We start from the raw sequence: 19,327 nt of genomic DNA, 5'->3' as shown, positions 1-19,327 counted from the left end.
GGATATTCCGCCTAATTCCGCGCAACTGGAAAAACCAACTAGCAGGACCGGGCCCAGTAAAAATTAATAACACAAGTTTTTTTAATCTTTTTCTTCTTATGGTACCGTGTTATCTTAAGGTCAGACGTCTATCTTTCGCGGCATGCAAAAGTTCGCCAGTGTTAGTTATGCCTGTCCACTGCAGCCACGACATTTGTTTGCGACCTACTCCTCTCTTGCCCTCAATTTTTCCTTGGATGATTAGTTGAGGTATTGCGTATTTTTCTCCCCTCAGGATATGGCCCAGGTATCTATTTTTTATTACTACATTTTATTTAAAAATCTGTACCGTTAGGAACAATTGGTTCAACCTGTAAGTAAGATTTACGATAAAAACTTTGCTTTATAAATTACCAACTAATGTATAGATAGTGCATAATAAAATAAATTAACATTTACAATAGCTTTAATTTTTCTGACCTATCTGCTTGATAGGTCAGTGGGTTTATAACGCTTCAGTCTGCGAATTTCACCCTCTTTATTTATAATTTTTACTGTATTTGATCTATTTTTTGATATTTCTTCTTCTTAAAGTGCCACCTCCTCAATGGAGGTTGTCTACTACAATTGCAAACTCGTCTCTGTCTTCAGCTGTTCTTATTAGCTGTCCAAAATTGAGCCCTGTCCATTGTCGGATATTTCTGAGCCACGATAGTCTTTTCCTTCTTAGTCCTCTCTTTCCCTCGATATTTCCTTTCACTATAAGTTGAGCATATTGGTACTTATTATTTCTCAGTATGTGGCCTAGGTATGATGTTTTTCTAACTTTCACTGTGTTGAAAAGTTCTCTTTCCTTGCCTATTATATGCAGCACTTCTTCGTTTAAGGTATGCGATGTCCATGAAATTTTGAGGATTATCCGGTAGATCCACATTTCAAAGGTCTTCAATTTATTTACGGAGTCCACCAAACGTAGCGTTTTGATAAACGTAGTCGAATTTTGAGTTTTATTCGAGAATCACATTGCAGTTTTTTGATTTTTTCGAAAGATTTTCTGGCCTGTTCTATTCTCGATCTTATTTCTAGATTTTTGTTTTTAATGTTTATTTTCATACCAAATTGCTCACAGGTCGAGTTGGTTGTTTTTGATACTGGAAACTTTCAAGTCTCTCTCTACTATTGAGTTGGGGACATGCCATGGAGAGTTCCTATAGTTCTGAATGCCTTATTTTGAAAATCTTCTATGATTTCCAAGTTACAGTTGCTGGCTGTGCCCTATAACCATAGACCATAGGTCCATATCGGTTCAATAATGGCTTTATATACCACTAATTTATTTTATTTCTTTATTTTCCTTCTATTTGAAGGTCTACCCAGGATCCAGTACATTTGTTGAAGTTTGAGTCCAAGGTGCTTTGTTTTGGTGAAGATGCGTTTCTTCCATCTTAACCTTTTATCTAAATGTATGCCCAGGTATTTGATTGTATCTACTTGGGGATCTGTGTGAAATGCGATAATACCTGTGTCATCTGCGAATGTTGCGACTGTTGTTAAAATGTAAGGTAAGTTGATTTTTCCAGTGATGAAGTTGTATCCAGGAGTCTTTTTTGGATTGATTTAAGGAAATCTCAATGTATCTCTTTTTTTTTTTATTTTTTAACAGGTTCTCTAAAGACACTTTTTCTTTCTTTTCACGCATTTTATATATCTATAATATCTCGAGTTTCAATCTTACAACCCTCAGGATAATTTTTAGTCTCTTGGTGTGGTCTAGGTTTATACTGTGCGATCTCTTTTTGAAGTTATACTTCTTTAGGCACGAGGGTGAATTTTTACAGTTTGAATTTGTCAGTATGTATGAGAAATCTTGTAACCTGTCAAAGCAAAGGGAATATAGCTCAGTGGTAGAGCGTGTGATCGGAGATCGAGAGGCCCCCGGTTCGAATCCGTGTGTTTTCTATTTTTTTATTTTTAGTATTGTTTTAATAAAAATTTTGGAAAGTAGTGAGTAAAAATTAATTTAATCTTTAAATAAAATACAAATAATAGAAGTATAACTTCTTACGTGCGTACAAAGTACACACACATTCTTTTGTTTACTATTTACACTTTTTCTATCTTTCAAAACTGACTTGAGTTTTGTCTCACTAATACACAATGGCATCCCATACACGTTTATGTACGGCTTGAATTAAATAGTCATAAAGGGCCTCCATTGGCTTTTTCAGCAATAAAATATTGCAGTAATCTTTGTTCGCTAAGTGAGAATGGATTGTTAGTAATAAAAATTGGATAAAAAGGAAAATTTAAAATGATTAATAGTTTATTTTTATATTTTTATTATCATTTTTATATAAAAATAAATTAATTAAAAAAACAATCATACGTCAAATTCGAATTGATCTTAAAAAAATAAAATATGAGCATTAGTTTTGAAAATATTTCATTTAATGTAGAACACATAGATATTACAGTATTTGTGCATTTCACTTTATATGTGAAAATTTTTTAGAAAAGTGTTAACGCCGGTTTATCATTGATCTAGCTCTTTCGTGTCTAATTTCCTGCATTACGTCATCATAGGAGGGGGGAGGTAGTTCGTGGTTGATATTTCCTAGAAAAAAAACAAAATATTGGTAAATCAATAAAAATATATTTATATTTTTAAACATTTTTTGAATCGAAATAGTTTTAAGCTAAATAATCAATTGCTATACAAGATACAACAAGCACGAAATGATCAGGATTTGGTATCAGTCCGAGAGTAACACACTTATCAGAATTTTCAGCTTCAATAGTGTAAACATGGCTGATACCTAAAATAAGAACTGTCAAATTTGCAATATATTGCAAATATCTGCAATATATTGCAGCCACAAATGGCTGCTATCCACATTCAGTCAAATACCAAAAAACAGCTAATGCAAAAGAACGTTCCGATCATCACTTGCTTAAGGTGATGATTGCTGAGACATTTGCTTAAGATGTTTCTAAAAATAGTTTATAACCTGTTTGCAGAAAGTCGGAGCAAAATATAAGCTAGATGCAGTTGGGATTCAGAAAAGGACTGGCACTAGAAAAGCTCTGTTTGCTCTAAATGTTCTCACACAGCCATGTTTGGATGTCAATCAAGATATACATGCCTCTTTTATATAGATCGGAATGGCTTTTGGCAGGGTACATCATCATTTACTTATGCCTGGTTACACCAACAAATCTTAAGCTCCAGCTTAGCCCAGTGTGGTATTATAATATCACCCTGTACAAAAGATGTGTTATTCAAAGAAAAACATATATCATTCATCGTTCGCCCTTGACCAAGGCCGAGCGTGAGGTTGCGAGAGTTCATCATGTATATAAGTGAACGCCCGATGATATGGATCGTTATCGTTATAATTATTTATAGTAGTTAGTAATTGAGCAATGTTTAGGTAGGTCGCTACTGTGATATGTAAACCCATTGTTATGGTTAATCGTAGACGGAGTTAAATGTAAATAATATAATGTATTTGAACTAAGAAGAGAGTTTTAATTAATTACGACCTAGAAGGCAGTAACAACACACTATTTAATACATGGCGATCCTGCAGACTAGAGGAGGTCTTCTGAAAGGAGCAGAGATGGTGGCGCCAGCGTGGAAATACCGACGACGAAAATGGGAGTTGGACCAGGACACAGGAAGACGATCAACCCAGTAGCGACAGTGTAAAGACAAAGTGGAAATAAAATGTAAGTAAGAATGTCTATCTTTATTAGAAATGCTTCCCTCGTTTTATATTATTATTGAACATTGAATATTATTTTTGAATAATTTATGAAGTATCGATTTTTTTTTAAGAATATCTATAAATTTTGAAATATGAAGTGATTTTTGAATTGAATATTTTTATAGAAGTTTATTATATATGCTATTCTTGAATTTTTATTGAATTTTGAATTGTTATTAAATTTATTTGAAAAATCTCTATCCGATTTCGATTTTTAGTACGGTTATTTTTAAATATTGTATGGAATATCGAATTTTTTTTCAAAAATGTCTATCGAATTTTGAGATATGAACTGATTTTGAATATTTTATCTAACTTTTGCATATGCTATTTTTGAATTTTTATTGAATTTTATTAGCAGTTGTTTTTTTTTATTGATCTTTTAGATACATTTTTATCGATTTTGTGTTACATTTTGTATGATATGAACCTGAATTAATAATTTTTTGTGTGATAAATGATATATAAATGATTTTTTTAATAACTAATGATTAGTGATGACATACGATAAACATTGCTATAAGCAAGAGATATATTTTTAACGAACTGACCTGATGAGTCGAGATAAGAAATTTGAAGACGAACTATATAAATAAGAAGAAGAACTATTTATTATAGGTACATTAGGAAAGAGGGGCATCACATTTTATAGATAGGGCGTATCTATCTTAGCGCGTCTTAAGATGCAATCCACGTGGAAATCCATTGTGGCAAGCTGAAAATTGATCTAGAATTAATCTAAGATATTTGTACGTCTTAAGCCTAAGATCTGTTGGTGTAACCAGGCATTAAATATGTTCCTGAGAGCAAATGCATAGATGATAAAGATCTGAGAATAATCCTGAATTTATACTGGAATCAGCCAGCAGATAGCTATAAGAGAGGAAGATTAAGTTTTTTAAACGAAATAAGAGTAACACGTGGAGTGAGACAGGGATGTATATTATCGCCACTAGTGTTTAATATATATAGTATTGATGATATCCACTCTCCCACAGAAATGGAACGGAAAGAAGAAGACTATAACATTGAGTATTAACATATTTGTGTGTACATTGTTTAATAAAATGGAAATTAAATGAAATAAAATGCTTATACTAAATTACCAACTTACCATCAGCCAATGAAAAATTTTCTTCGGACGCCAATGGTGCGGAAGGTGCAGTTCTAGCTCTATAATTCGACGGTAATGTCATAGATCTAACAAACTGGTGATCCTCTACTTGAAGTGGAGTCTCTGGTGGTAGTTGCGATGTTGTTCTTGGAGGTGGTTCAGGAGGGTAACTTCTATGTTCAGGATATTCGATTCTCCGATCTAAAGGTGTCTCAGGAAAAGGCATTGATATTGGTCCAGGAGGATATCTAATAGGTGAGTTACGATTGGTAGAAACACTGGAATTGGAGTGTGGTCTCCCTGGCCTGCGTTCTAAAGCTGTCTCAGGAAAAGGCATTGATATTGGTGCCGGATTATATCTTCTATGTGAGTTATACTCCGAAGAAACATTGGAATTGGAGTTTGGTCTTCCTGGCCTTCTTCTATCGTAAGACAATACATGAGATGCAGAATTGTTTCTACATAATTCTGGATTAGACCTAGCTTTGTTGTGGTCGTGATCTAGTCGGGTTCTTAACAACGGCAAAGGTGGCATTGCAGGATGTCCACTTGGAGGTCCGATGGGATAGGGACAATTGTTTTGTGCAGGAGCATATACAACTGAAATACATAAACAAACGGTTAATAACATATCTAGTCAAAAATAGACCAGGTCCTTATGTTGCGCCAAATTTTAGAAAAGAGTTGGAAATACAACAAAGATGTGGGTATATCAAATTTTTGTAAAGTTTAAACAAGCGTAATACTCTGTAAACAGGTATGCACTGTGGAAGGTAATGGTGTAAATGGGAGTACCCAGAATGCTTTGAGGATGAGCCCAGATGTGTGTGCAAACTTTATGTGCATGTATAAGAATTGGTAGCAGTATATCAGATGAGTTTAAAATCGAAACGGGTCTAAGACAAGGCGACCCACTCTTCCCCTTGTTATTCAACTTCACTTTAGAGCACACAGTTTTAAAGTTTAGAGCACCTCTAGCCGTTTCGACACTTATTAGTCTCTTATTAGGTGCTTGTTACGTTCTCTGATTGAACTAGAACTAGAATATAATGCGGCTGTAGTTTCGTGTTGCAACGAAATTGAAAATGGTTATGTTATTCATGTTTTATCTACATGTTTACTCCGATTGGAGTATGAAGGGAACCATTCTCGTTGGAACTTTACCGCGCTGAGCAGATGTGACGTGAATAATAAATTGTAAAATTCTCTCATATTCTTTAGTCTCAGCATCCGTTATGGCTTGCAAATTTTAGAAGCCTCGGAGGTGTAACCAGAGAATGTTTCCATTGTTTTCAATCTGGTGGGATGTAGAGTTATATTTTTGATGTTATTTTATGTGCTATTAGATTGAAAACTTCGTCTTTTTTTTTAAATAAGAAGAGTTTCAACTATTAATGAAAACTTACCTTGAGGCGGTGCTTGAGCAACAGGAATAATATGTGGTCTATCCATTTCCAGAATAGTGATTTCCTAAAATTAAGTTACATAAGTAATACAAACTTATCGTAGTAAAGTATAAGTAAGAAATATAGTAGAAACACTTTAAGAGTACACCCTTTGATCTCTTTTTTATTTACATCAACCGGTTCGCACAGACCGATAACATTGCGAGACTACAGGGTTAACAGCAAAACTACAGAGGGTAACATTCTCTGGTGTTTAATGTATAATGAGACAAGCTCTTGAGGAAAAAGGTTTAAAACTTAGTAGGACAAAGATCAGGTAGTATCTGGAATGATATCTCTGGATGGTGAAATGATCGCGAAAAGTGAGGGTTTTAAATATCTAGGATCGATATTACAGAATAATGGAGAAATAGATGGACATGCATGCAATAGAATTAGGATTGAATGGATGAAATTGAAGGAAGCGAGTGGTGTGTTGTGTGAAAGAAAAATTCCAATGGAGCTGAAGGGAAAATCTATAAAACAACCATACGATCGGCTATAATGTACGGAACTGAATGCTGGGCAGTTAAAAAGAAAGAGAAACAGCGAATGCATGTGCCAGAAATGAGAATGCTTAAATGGATGAGTGGAGTAAAAAAAGGATAAAACTAAGAATGAGTATATTAGGGGAAGTTTAGGGGTGGCACCAATTGATGCCAAAATGAGGGAGAATAGGTTGAGTTGGTTTGGTCATGTTCAACGTCGAGACGGAAATGCAGATTCCTGGAAAGAGTAGGAGAGGAAGACCAAGAAATTTATGGACAAATGCAATTAGGGAAGCCGACCCCGCATTGGGATAACGGCAAAGAGAATGATGATTTGATGAGACTTTGTACAGACTAAAATCAGTCTGTACAAAGCATTTTAGGTTTTAGTAGGGGAGCAGTTCCTTACTAGTGTGTAGGTGTGTTAATTGATATTTAAAATTGTTTTAAATGTAATTTAGCAGTTTGTTGGTAGAGTATAAAGGAATTTTAGATTTAATTATGACTTATAAAGATGTTTTAGTATCAATAATTCTAACGATAACAACAGTAATTACAAAATCTTTTCTACGTCAGTTATATATGCAAGCATGCGGTAAGAGGGAACATTAAATAATGTCCTAATAGTCCTGTCGCCAGGAGGGGTACAACGGCCTCCTTAATTCAGATGGACTTACCCAAGTTTTTTATGTATTTTGACCCGTAGAACACGAATTTTTTGGGTAACAGTTGATCTGGATGTCGATAAGATTGTTATAAACACAGAACTTGAGGAATCACATAACAGCGATTTTGTACTTATGTTTTGGGTCATTCAAGCATAAAAAGTTTTTACAAGTTTTTTCGTAGGATGCATAGTTTTCGACATAAACGCGGTTGAACTTTCAAAAAATCGAAAAACTGCTTTTTTTGAACCCGAATAACTTTTGATTAAAAAATAAAATAGCAATTCTGCTTACCGCATTTGAAAGTTAAAGTCAAATTCTATCGGTTTGATTATTTTCATTGCTCAAAATTATTTTTTTAATTGTTAAAGAAAGCTATAAACACATAGTGCTTAAATGGTGTTTTCAATTCATTTCTCGTTTAAAATCGAACGAGTAGGCGTGCATACAGACAATTTCTACGTAGATTACGTACATTAAAACGCATGCATTGGGCACGGGAAACACTATGTTTTTATAACTTTATTTAACAATAAAAAAATTAATTTTTAGCAATGCAAATAATCAAAACCGATAGAATTTGACTTGTACTTTCAAATGCAGTAAGCAGAATTGCTATTTTTATTTTTTAATCAAAAGTTACTGTGGTTCAAAAATTGCAATTTTTCGATTTTTTGAAAGTTCAACCGCGTTTATCTCGAAAACTATGCATCCTACGAAAAAACTTGTAAGAACATTTTTTGCTTAGAATCACCCAAATAATACAAAAATATATTTTTTTTTGCGAAATCTCGATGTTATGTAATTCCTCAAGTTCTTTGTTTATAAAAATCTTATCGACATCCGGATCAACTGTTACCCAAAAAATTCGTGTTCTACGGGTCAAAATACATAAAAAAACTTGGGTAAGCCCATCTGAATTAAGGAGGCTGTTGTACCCCTCTGGCGACAGGACTATAAATAAAAAATGGCCAAAATTAATTTTACTACATAGGTACATGTTCTGCTTTTAACCTTTTTTACCTACTAATTATCAAAAATCCAGCTGCCGCAATATAGCCTAAAGCAGAACCTACAAATCTGGCCGTTTTATTATATTTCTTAATTTTTTATAAAAATTAATTATTATTTATAATGCATATATTAATACAAGAACTGTGATATAGACATATGCTAAATAAATAAATAAAATTATATTTCTTACAATTAAGTCTTGGTACTTCAGTATAAATTGCAAAATTCTTAATCAAAGCTCAATTTTCGGGCTTAATTAAAATCCTAATTTTCGGACGCCAAAAATTATGACCCTTAGGTACATGCCTAGGCTGTCTAAGGCTTAGTCCGCCCCTGACATAAATTGTAAATGTATACAATAACAATGTTTAAATATAAATTGAAACACCATCGCATACATTAAATTCCAGATTAAGCAGATAAGCGAAAGACATTTTAAAAAAGATAAAAATTTTAGTTCGATGTTTAAAAAAAAATCCAAAATTTCATTGGAATCGGTTCAGTGATTTTGGATATGAGAAAATGGAAAACACAGTCAATACGAAGAACAGATTTAATAAGCATATACCAATAAAATCACGATTAAAACCTCAAAATACTTAAAGTTAAAATTAAAATATATTAAAAAATTTTGTAAAAAAGTCTTGTTTATCTCTTACTTAGGCCTACATAAATTTTTTATTATGAGTCTACTTACCCAAATTTATAATGTACACAAACAACAAGTAATTTTGCCCTGCCACTTACTAATCAATCAACGTCAATCGAAAGAAAATTGTGAACAAATTGTTTTACAGAAAATAGACAAAATACTTGCAGCTGATTTTTTTGAAAATACTTCACTAAATACTCCGTATCTATATCTATAAATACAATAACTAAAAATAAATTAGACAATGTACACATCAACCAGAACTGATCGCACTGCTTAGCTGTTTAAAAAAAATTAGCGGGTTCCATCAATTTGATGTTAGGAAGTCAAGGATCCACTCAAGGTCAGCATTAGATTAATTGGGAATATTTAAGCAACTATAAAAAATAGAAAAAATCCACAAGGAAAAAGTTTTTCTGTAGTTGGCTGTATACCATGTGATACAAAAAACAATAAATCCTGTATAAAAGGTATATTTAAAAAACCCTCAAAAGGGCCACATCAAATTCACATAACTAGTTTTCGACTGGTTTACCAGTCATCATCAGTGCTTACGTGCAATATACATGCTTAACCACCATCTGTGTAATACTATCTTGGTGGTTAAGCATGTACATTGCACGTAAGCACTGATGATGACTGGTAAACCAGTCGAAAACTAGTTATGTGAATTTGATGTGGCCCTTTTGAGGGTTTTTTAAATATACCTTTTATACAGGATTTATTGTTTTTTGTTTTTTATAAAAAATAGAATACTGGAGACTCGACCAAATATACAGGGTGTTTCATTAATAATTGTCCATATAGTAACTGGAGAAACCTTAGCATAAAATACAAAGATTTAACCTAAAACACCTAAATAAAATGTGGTTCCTTACTGAGTTACAGGTTGTTTTATCTAAAAATTTAAAAATTATTTTTGCTCGGTATTTTAAAACTATTCCACGTGTCTTTTTCATACTTGGCAGGAAGTATAGGTACTGTACAAACTACTAAATTATGTTAAACAAACGTTTTTGGCTATTACCAGAGGCGTACGACGGGGGAAAGTGAATGGCTGGCCCTTTCCAAATTCTACGCCAATGGCGGAATTGCTATTTTAGTTAAATTTTTGGATTTTCCAATACTTTCTATGAAAATAATATACTCTCCATTCGTAACGATAAAGTCATTAGTTTTCGAGATCTTTGAAGTTCAAAATGAAACGACACGGTTATTTTGATTAATTTATTGTGTCGCTTCATTTTTAATTTCTAATATCTCGAAAACTAATCATTTTATCGTTACGAATGAAGAGTATATTATTTACAGAAAAAGTATTGGAAAATCAAAAAATTACACTAAAATACCAATTTCGTCAATGGCGTAGAATTTGAGAAGGGTCAACCAGCCACTATCCCCTATCGTACGCCTCTGGTAGTAGCTAGAAACGTTTATTTATCTTAGTTTAGTAGGGTGTACAGTACCTACACTTTCTGCCAAGTATGATAAGGATACGCCAAATAGTTTTAAATTACTGGGTACAAATAATTTTTAAATTTTAATCGTATGAATTATATCATAAATTAATCAAAATAACTGTGCCGTTTCATATTAACTTCAAATATCTCGAAAACTAATGACTTTATCGTTACCAATGAAAAGTGTATTATTTACGTAAAAAGTATTGGACAATCTAAAAATGACACTAAAATAGTAATTCCTCCAGTGGCGTAGAATTTGAGAAGGGTCAACCATACACTATCCCCTGTCGTACGCCTCTGGTAGTAGCTAGAGACGTTTGCTTATCATAATTTAGTAGGGTGTATAGTAGTCGCACTTTCTGCCAAGTATGAAAAGGATACGTCAAATAGTTTCCAAATGCTGAGCAAAAATAGTTTTTAAATTTTTAGATAAAACACCCTGTAACTCAGTAACGAACCACATTTTATATAAATGTTTTAAGTTAAATCTTCGTATTTTGTGCTAAGGTTTCTCCAGTTACTATATGCACAATTATTAATGAAACACCCTGTATAGCTTTGCGCATAATCACAATAATACTTAAATAAATTAAATAAAACTAAGATTTCTCTCTTCAATCTTGACCCCTCGGAGGGAGTTTAGTGGTGGTCATTTCTTTTAACTCATGGATAGCTCTTTTGCATATTCCTGTTATTTGATCGATCCATCTTGTTGGGGATCTTCCTCGTAACCTTCGGCCTTTTTCTCGTGACCTTCGGTCTTTCATCTTTTCTTGTATAATAAGTTTTTCCATGCTTTCTGTGTTTGCTCTCATCATAACATGTCTTCTTCTTCAAGTGCCATCTTCGTTCCGAAGGTTGGTGATCATCAGGGCTATACGTATTTTCGAAACTGCTGACCGAAACAATTCGTTGTTGCTACAGCTATAGCATTCCCGTAGATTCTTTAGCCAGGAGTTTCGTCTTCTTCCTATTGACCTTTTCCTGCTATCTTCCCCTGTATAATTATTTGAAATAGTTTATATCTTTCGCCTCTTGTAATGTGTCCCAAGTATTGCAGTTTTCGTTTTTTGATCGTAAATATGACTTTATTTTCTTTATTCATTCTTTTCAAGACCTCGACGTTTGTGACTCTCTCCGTCCATGATATTCTCAAGATTCTGCGATACATCCACACTTCAAATGCCTCTAATATTTGGTATCAATCTTTTTCAGCATCCATGACTCCATTCCGTAGAACAGCACAGAAAGTACGTAACATCTCATTTGAAGGCTCAAATCTCTTCCACAGAACACTCTCTTCATTTTAGTGAATATGGATCTGGCTTTTTCTATTCTTATTTTGATTTCTGCTGAGCTATCTTTGTCTTCATTTATAAAAGTGCCTAAATATTTATATTTGCTTACTCGATCGATAATTTCATTGTGTAAATATAAATTTTGGACATTTAGTGTTGATTTCGATATTACCATAAATTTATTTTTCTTTATGTTCAAAGATAGTCCATATTCTTCGCTGCAGTCTGCTATCTTATTCACCAATGTCTGTAGCTCTTCAAGTGTTTCTGCGATCAGAACGGTGTCGTCAGCAAATCTCAGATTGTTTAATCTAACACCATTTATTTTAATACCTATGGATTGCTCAGAGAGTGTTCTATTCATTACGTCTTCGGAATAGAGATTAAACAGGGTTGGTGACAGTATACACCCTTGTACACACCTCGCTTTATTTCAATTTCTTCAGTGGTATTATTCTCTACTCTCACTACTGCTTTCTCATTGTAGTATATATTTGCTTTTAGTCGGATGTCTCGTTTATCTAAATTCTTTTCTGCTAGGAGTCTGATTAGATGATCATGCCGCACTTTATCAAAGGCCTTGTTATAATCTATGAAACAAATACATCTTGATTTATGTCAAGACATCTTTGAGACATAACGTTCAGTGCAAACAACGCCTCTCTTGTTCCGAGTCCATTTCGGAATCCAAACTAAGTATCATTGATGTCCTTTTCTAGTTTTCTGTGTACTTTAGTGTGTATAATTTTCAGGAATATTTTCAGTACATGACTCATCAAACTGATTCTACGGTAATCACTACATTGTTTGGCATTCATCTTTTTTGGTATAATAACAAAGGTGGATAAAAACCATTCTTGTGGTATTTTTCCTGATGTATAAATGCTATTGAAAAGTTCAACTAAAATGTGGATCGAGTCTTCTTTTATTAGTTTAAGGATTTCCGTTGGTATTTCATCTGGAGCTGGGGCTTTACCGTTTTTTATTCTTTTTAGTGCGTACATTACTTCCTCTTCCGTTATTTCTGGACCTTCGTCTCCTTGTATGTTACTTAGTTCAGATTGTTGTCTGTCATCTGCAAAGAGTTCTTCAACATAGTTTTTCCATGTCTTCAACTGTTCTTCTAGTTCTGTTATTATGTTTCCGTTGACATTATACAGGGTATTTGGCTGCTTACGTTTTTGTGTACCTGCAAGTTCTTTCACTTTTTTATGTACATTAAAAATATCATGTTTTGCCTGCAATTGCTCTATTCCTTCACATTTTCTTTTATAAAAATCTTCCTTTGCTATTCTGATTTCTTTTTTGATTTCTTTCTGTATTTGTTTATACCTTTGTTCGTTTTTTCCTTTCATTATTCTCCGATTCTCCATGAGAAGAAGGATTTTATCAGTCATCCATCTTTGCTTTATTTTTGGTTTTTCTTTAGTCAGAATTTTCTTCGCAGGACTTGTTATCGCCATTTTTACGTTTTGCCATTTTTTATCTATGTTGTTCGTTTGCTGAGATGTTTCTTTTTCATAGAGTATTTACAAATTATTATTAATACATCTTTGCAGTTCCTCCTGTACCTCCAGGTTACATAAATGACTGACGTCTATCTGGTTTGCTCTTCTTTTCTGCTCCAATCTTTTTAGTCTAATACTCATTTGCGCTATTAGAGGGTTATGGTCTGAATAGACATCTGCGCCTGGGTAAACCTTAACTGATTTTAAGGAGTTTCTATATCGTTCGTTTATCAGTAAAAAATCAATCTGGTTTCGAATTATTGTTTGGCCATTGTCCTGGGGTGATCTCCACGTATAAAGTCTTCTCTTTGGTAAGTTGAAGAATGTATTAGATACAATCATGTTATTCTCCTGACAGAATTGAAGCAGTCTCTCACCTCGTTCATTTCTTTTACCGAATCCATATTCTCCTACATGTTTTCCACTTTTTCCTTTAACAACTTTTGAGTTAAAATCACCTAGAATTACGGTGATGTCTCGTGGTTTCGTCGATTTTAATACTTGATTGATTTCTTCGTAGAATTGTTCAATTTCGTCCTCGGATTTATCTGCAGTAGGTGCATAGATCTGTATGATATTTAGTTTACTTGTGTTTGTTTGTGGTTTGAGAAATAAGTAATAAATAAATAACATGTCTAAAGTATTTTAATTGTTGAAAATGGACTTTGCTGGAGAGTCGTTGGCTAACTTTTAGCTCTCTTAAAATTGAATTATTTGTTCTATGGTCGGTCCAAGGAATTCGTAGCATTCGTCTCCAACAGAACATTTCAGTGGCGTCTAACTTTCTTCTTTCCGAATTTCTCAGGGTCCAAGATTCACATCCGTAGGTCAGTATTGGGAATATTAAGCAGTTGATCAACCTCATCTTTAACGCTCTTGAAATTTGACAGTCCTTCCATATTGTGGTCATTTTTGCTGTGGCAACTTTGGCTAGATCACATCTACGTTTTATTTCTTCCTGTAGTGACCCTGTGTTTGTGATCAATGATCGCAGATATAAATATGAGCTCACAACCTCAAACCGGTCCATTATGGTTATGTGTATGGATGATTGTTATAGACCAAATATTTGACTTTCGTTTTCGATTAGTCGTATAGGATCAATCAGCCCTGCTTGACTATTTGCAAGAAAGGCTGTGTCATCTGCGAAACGTAGGTTGTTTATTTTATAACCATTTATTGAGATGCCCTTTTCCCGTTCTTCCAGTGCTCTTCTCATAATATGCTCCCTATATTATTATTATGGGGCTCCTCCATAATAATTGTGGAGATAGTTGTATACATCCTTGTCTTACACCATGTCTGTTCTGGATGAAATTCGTTTGAAAGTGTGTCAAACACATTCTGACCTAAGTCGTACTATATCCGCCATTGATATTTATTATTGCTTAGCATCTACCTAGTATACTATCTACTAAATTATCAAGAGATTCTTGACCAATTTCTCCCCACAACCATGGTAACAGTTCTCAAAATTCCTGAAGGGTCTGCGGACGGGATAGGTGATATGTAAGCCTTTTGTGTAGCATGTCCCAAGCATGTTCAATTGGATTTAGGTCTGGAGAGTACGGCGGTAATGTCAAATGAGGAATTGCCTGCAAATATTTACTTTCTTCGACAACTGCAGTTTTTAGTGGTGGAGAATTATCGTCAAGAAAACGAAACTGATCCCCAATGGCTGCATGGAAATTAACAATAATATGCTCAATAATGTCCCGTCTGTACATTTCATCATTCGTAGTGTCTTGGCAAAGGTAGAGATCTGTTCTTTCTATATGGAACAGAATGGGGGATATTATGCGTCCCTGTCTAACTCCAGATTTCAATTTGTTAGAGTATAGTAGTTCGTAATCCAGGGGCAGTGAAAAAGAAAGAGGAACAGCAAATGCATGTGGCGAAAATGAGAATGCTTAGATGGATGAGTGGAGTGACAAAAAAGGATAAAATTAAAAATGAGTATATTAGGGGAAGTCTAGGTGCGGCACCAATTGATGCCAAAATGAGAGAGCATAGGTTGAGATGGTTTGGTCATGTTCAACGTCGAGACGCTAATCACCCAATACGAAGAATTGCTGAAGTGCAGATTCCTGGAAGGAGTAGGAGAGGAAGACCAAAGAAGACGTGGGGGAGGCGATTAGGCAGGACATGTTGGTAAAGAGGATTAATATTGATATGACCCAAGATAGAATTGTATGGAGTATGGATGATGATAGTATTTCACAATATTGTTTCCATACCATTGAGATACCTTCTGGGTTTTTATGGTGCCTATTTCCACTATTATCATTGATGATCTGTGTCTGCTGTTTTAATTTTCTCGCTAGATATTTGACTTTTGATAAAAGTTCTCTAGATTCTTGGCGCTCAGCATGTTTATCTAATGTTTTATACCTTTATCACAAGAGGTTTTTAGTTTTGCAAGTGAAAACTTTCAAATTTTTATACTTTTAATTTTATTTCAAATTTTGTGTCGTTTTCTGATGATAAGAAAAATAAAGTAAACTATTTTTATATTTCCGCTTGCGTATATCAATTTTGGTATTTAAATATACAATCAAAAATGATGTCCCTGTTGATAAATTTGTAGCTTATCTGTTTGTGGTATATTTTTTGTTACATTACAATGCAAAAGAACCAAGTTATGATTAAGTATATTTTGGTTAATTTTTTTATAAGGTCTCTAATATAAAATATATGAATATGGTTTAATATGAAAAAAGTGCTTTTTAAGAGATCATCTGCACATATATTGTAATTAGCCCAGTAAATGAACGGGAAATTCGGCGATACCGTGTAATTTTCAGGGGCAACTCCGAATGGCATGAAAATTTGGATTTAGGTTCTACTTACCCTCCACTTCAAAGTTGAAATTGTGCCGTTGGTTGCTTTTACTTGGGGGTGACAGTCACCCCTTCTCGGGGGCGAAAACACATACGTTCAAGATAAGACCGGAAATGGATAAATTGACTGATTTTAAGCAACTTTTGTTCTATAGAGTTTTTTACTTAAGTCAATACTTTTCGAGTTATTTGCCATTGAAGATGTTGATTTTTCGACAAAAAAAAACTACGTTTTCATACTGTTTTTCGCAAATAACTCAAAAAGTAAATATTTTATCGAAAAAAATATCCTTAGCAAAAGTGTAGCTTATAAAAAACCCAAAAAATGGTGTATCAGTAAAGTCTATCAATCAAATAAAAACAAAGTTGTAGCTCATGAAAAATACGTTCTTATTCGTCTAATTCCAAATCGAATATTTCAAGGTGAAATCACCGAAAAATTAAGCACTTTTCGGGAAAAACCCATTTAAACTTTTTTAAAGTGTTTATAAAAAGCTTTGTTTTAATTGTTAACAAAAGTTTTAGCATTAAAAATAAGCGAATTACGCTCAAAATAAAGTTGGCCCTCTTTTTTTTTGTAAAAAATCATGAAAATCTCGCCGTGTTTAGCTCCCCAATTGAAATTAATCGCTACCGCTTTACAAACAATTTACTTAGCTATCTATTTTTTATATGATCTGTCAGTCTCACCGGTTTAAAGTCTTTATTTTTGAAAGGGTTATAATTGAGAAAGCTTGAATGGGCCACTAATCACGTGTATGCAAATTTTGAACAGCCATATCTTAACCAATTTTTGTCTTACGGAGAAACAAAATGAAACTAGCATATTTATAATAGCAAAACCTGCTATTTTTTTACTCTTTAAGATTTTTCTTATCACTAATACTTTTTAAGTTATTTTGAAAAAAATGAAATTTTTCAAAAATTATTAGAAAATTTTTTTTACTTTAAAACCGAATGTTTTTAAAAATAAGCACTTCAAACCAATCAAACTTACAGATCATATAAACAATACACATACAGTTAAAATAGATGGTAAAGCCAAACGATTAATTTCATTTAGGGTGCTAAATAGAGGGAGGTTTTCACGATTTTTTTACCAAAAAAAAGGCGCCAACTTTTTTTTTTCAGTGTAACTCGTTTATTTTTGATGCTGTAAACTTTTGTAAAAAATAAATAATAAGCTTTTTTCGATACTTTAAAAATGTTAATAAGGTTTTCCCGAAAAACGCTTCTTTCTTCGGTGATTTCGCGTTGAATTATTCAAGTATATTCAAATGGGAAATAAACCACAATTTTACCTAAAAATGATTTTATTTCCCATTTGAATATACTTGATTATAAAAATGCCACAAGAAAATAGCTTCAGAACAACATTGAATTATTCAATTTGCAACTAGACGAATAAGAACGTATTTTTCATGAGCTGCAACTTTGCTTCTACTCAGTTTTTAGACTTTACTGGTACACCATTTTTTCGTTTTTTTTATAGGCTACACTTTTGCTAAAATATTTTTTTCGATAAAATATTCACTTTTTGAGTTATTTGGAAAAAACGATCTGAAAACGTAGTTTTTTTGTCGAAAAATCAACATTTAAATCGCGAATAACTCGAAAAGTATTGACTTACATAAAAAACATACGTTCAAGACCGGAAATGAATAAATTGACTGATTTTAAGCAACTTTTGTTCTATAGAGTTTTTTACTTAAGTCAATAATTTTCGAGTTATTTGCCATTGAAAATGTTGATTTTTCGACAAAAAATTACGTTTTCAGACGGTTTTTCGCAAATAACTCAAAAAGTAAATATTTTATCGAAAAAAATATTCTTAGCAAAAGTGTAGTTTATAAAAATGGTGTATCAGTAAAGTCTATCAATCAAATAAAAACAAAGTTGTAGCTCATGAAAAATACGTTCTTATTCGTCTAATTCCAAATCGAATATTTCAAGGGGAAATCACCGAAAAATTAAGCACTTTTCGGGAAAAACCCATTTAAACTTTTTTTAAAGTGTTTATAAAAAGCTTTGTTTTAATTGTTAACAAAAGTTTTAGCATTAAAAATAAACGAGTTACGCTCAAAATAAAGTTGGCCCTCTTTTTTTTGTAAAAAATCATGAAAATCTCGCCGTGTTTAGCTCCCCAAATGAAATTAATCGCTACCGCTTTACAAACAATTTACTTACTTATCTATTTTTTGTATGATCTGTCAATCTCACCGGTTTAAAGTGTTTATTTTTGAAAGGGTTATAATTGAGAAAACTTGAATGGGTCACTAATCACGAGTGTATGCAAATTTTGAACAGCCATATCTTAACCAATTTTTGTCTTACGGAGAAACAAAATGAAACTAGCGTATTTATAATAGCGAAACCTACATTTTTTTACTCTTTAAGATTTTTCTTATCACTAATACTTTTTAAGTTATTTTGAGAAAATAAAATTTTTCAAAAATTTTTAGAAAACCTTTTTTTACTATAAAACCAAATGTTTTCAAAAATAAACACTTTAAACCAATCAAACTTACAGATCATATAAACAATACACATACAGTTAAAATAGATGGTAAAGCCAAACGATTAATTTTATTTAGGGTGCTAAATAGAGGGAGGTTTTCACGATTTTTTTTACCAAAGAAAAAGGGGCCAAATTTTTTTTTTCAGTGTAACTCGTTTATTTTTGATGCTGTAAACTTTTGTAAAAAACAAATGATAAGTTTTTTTCGATACTTTAAAAATTTTAATAAGGTTTTCCCGAAAAACGCTTCTGTCTTCGGTGATTTCGCGTTGAATTATTCGATCTGGAATTAGACGAATAAGAACGTATTTTTCATGAGCTACAACTTTGCTTCTATTCAATTGGTAGACTTTACTGGTACACCATTTTTTTCGTTTTTTTTTATATGCTACACTTTTGCTAAAAATATTTTTTTCGATGAAATATTTACTTTTTGAGTTATTTGGGAAAAAGGTCTGAAAACGTAGTTTTTTTGTCGAAAAATCAAAATTTTAAATCGCGAATAACTCGAAAAGTATTGACTTACTTAAAAAACTTAATGGAACAAAAGGTGCTTAAAATAAGTCAATTTATCCA

At 32.9% G+C, this 19,327-nt stretch overlaps 1 protein-coding gene across 1 annotated transcript; it reads right to left on the bottom strand.

Moving 5' to 3' along the window:
• Positions 1-2,405: 2,405 nt before the first annotated feature.
• LOC114324437 (E3 ubiquitin-protein ligase Hakai-like) lies at positions 2,406-9,412 on the bottom strand. Its single transcript, XM_028272290.2, has 4 exons — positions 9,170-9,412; positions 6,267-6,330; positions 4,861-5,460; positions 2,406-2,593 (listed from the first exon to the last, which is right to left on the bottom strand). The coding sequence occupies exons 2-4, from the start codon at positions 6,310-6,312 to the stop codon at positions 2,499-2,501; spliced, it is 741 nt and encodes a 246-aa protein (XP_028128091.2). The 5' UTR covers positions 6,313-6,330; positions 9,170-9,412; the 3' UTR covers positions 2,406-2,498.
• Between the last annotated feature and the right edge of the window lie 9,915 nt (positions 9,413-19,327).

Source organism: Diabrotica virgifera, chromosome 3, assembly GCF_917563875.1.
Source record: "Diabrotica virgifera virgifera chromosome 3, PGI_DIABVI_V3a".
In the NCBI taxonomy this organism is placed as follows: Eukaryota; Metazoa; Arthropoda; class Insecta; order Coleoptera; family Chrysomelidae; genus Diabrotica; species Diabrotica virgifera.
Note: the sequence above shows the minus strand (reverse complement) of the source record. Positions and strands in the feature narration are given on the sequence as shown.

Bases quoted from the DNA above. Each gene is read 5' to 3' on its own strand.
- LOC114324437 (XM_028272290.2), bottom strand. From the start codon at position 6,312: ATGGATAGACCACATATTATTCCTGTTGCTCAAGCACCGCCTCAAG. The intron at 5,461-6,266 runs GTAAGTTTTCAT...TATGTATTTCAG, and splicing joins TGCTCAAGCACCGCCTCAAG to TTGTATATGCTCCTGCACAA. The intron at 2,594-4,860 runs GTAAGTTGGTAA...TTTTTTTTCTAG, and splicing joins AAATTTTTCATTGGCTGATG to GAAATATCAACCACGAACTA.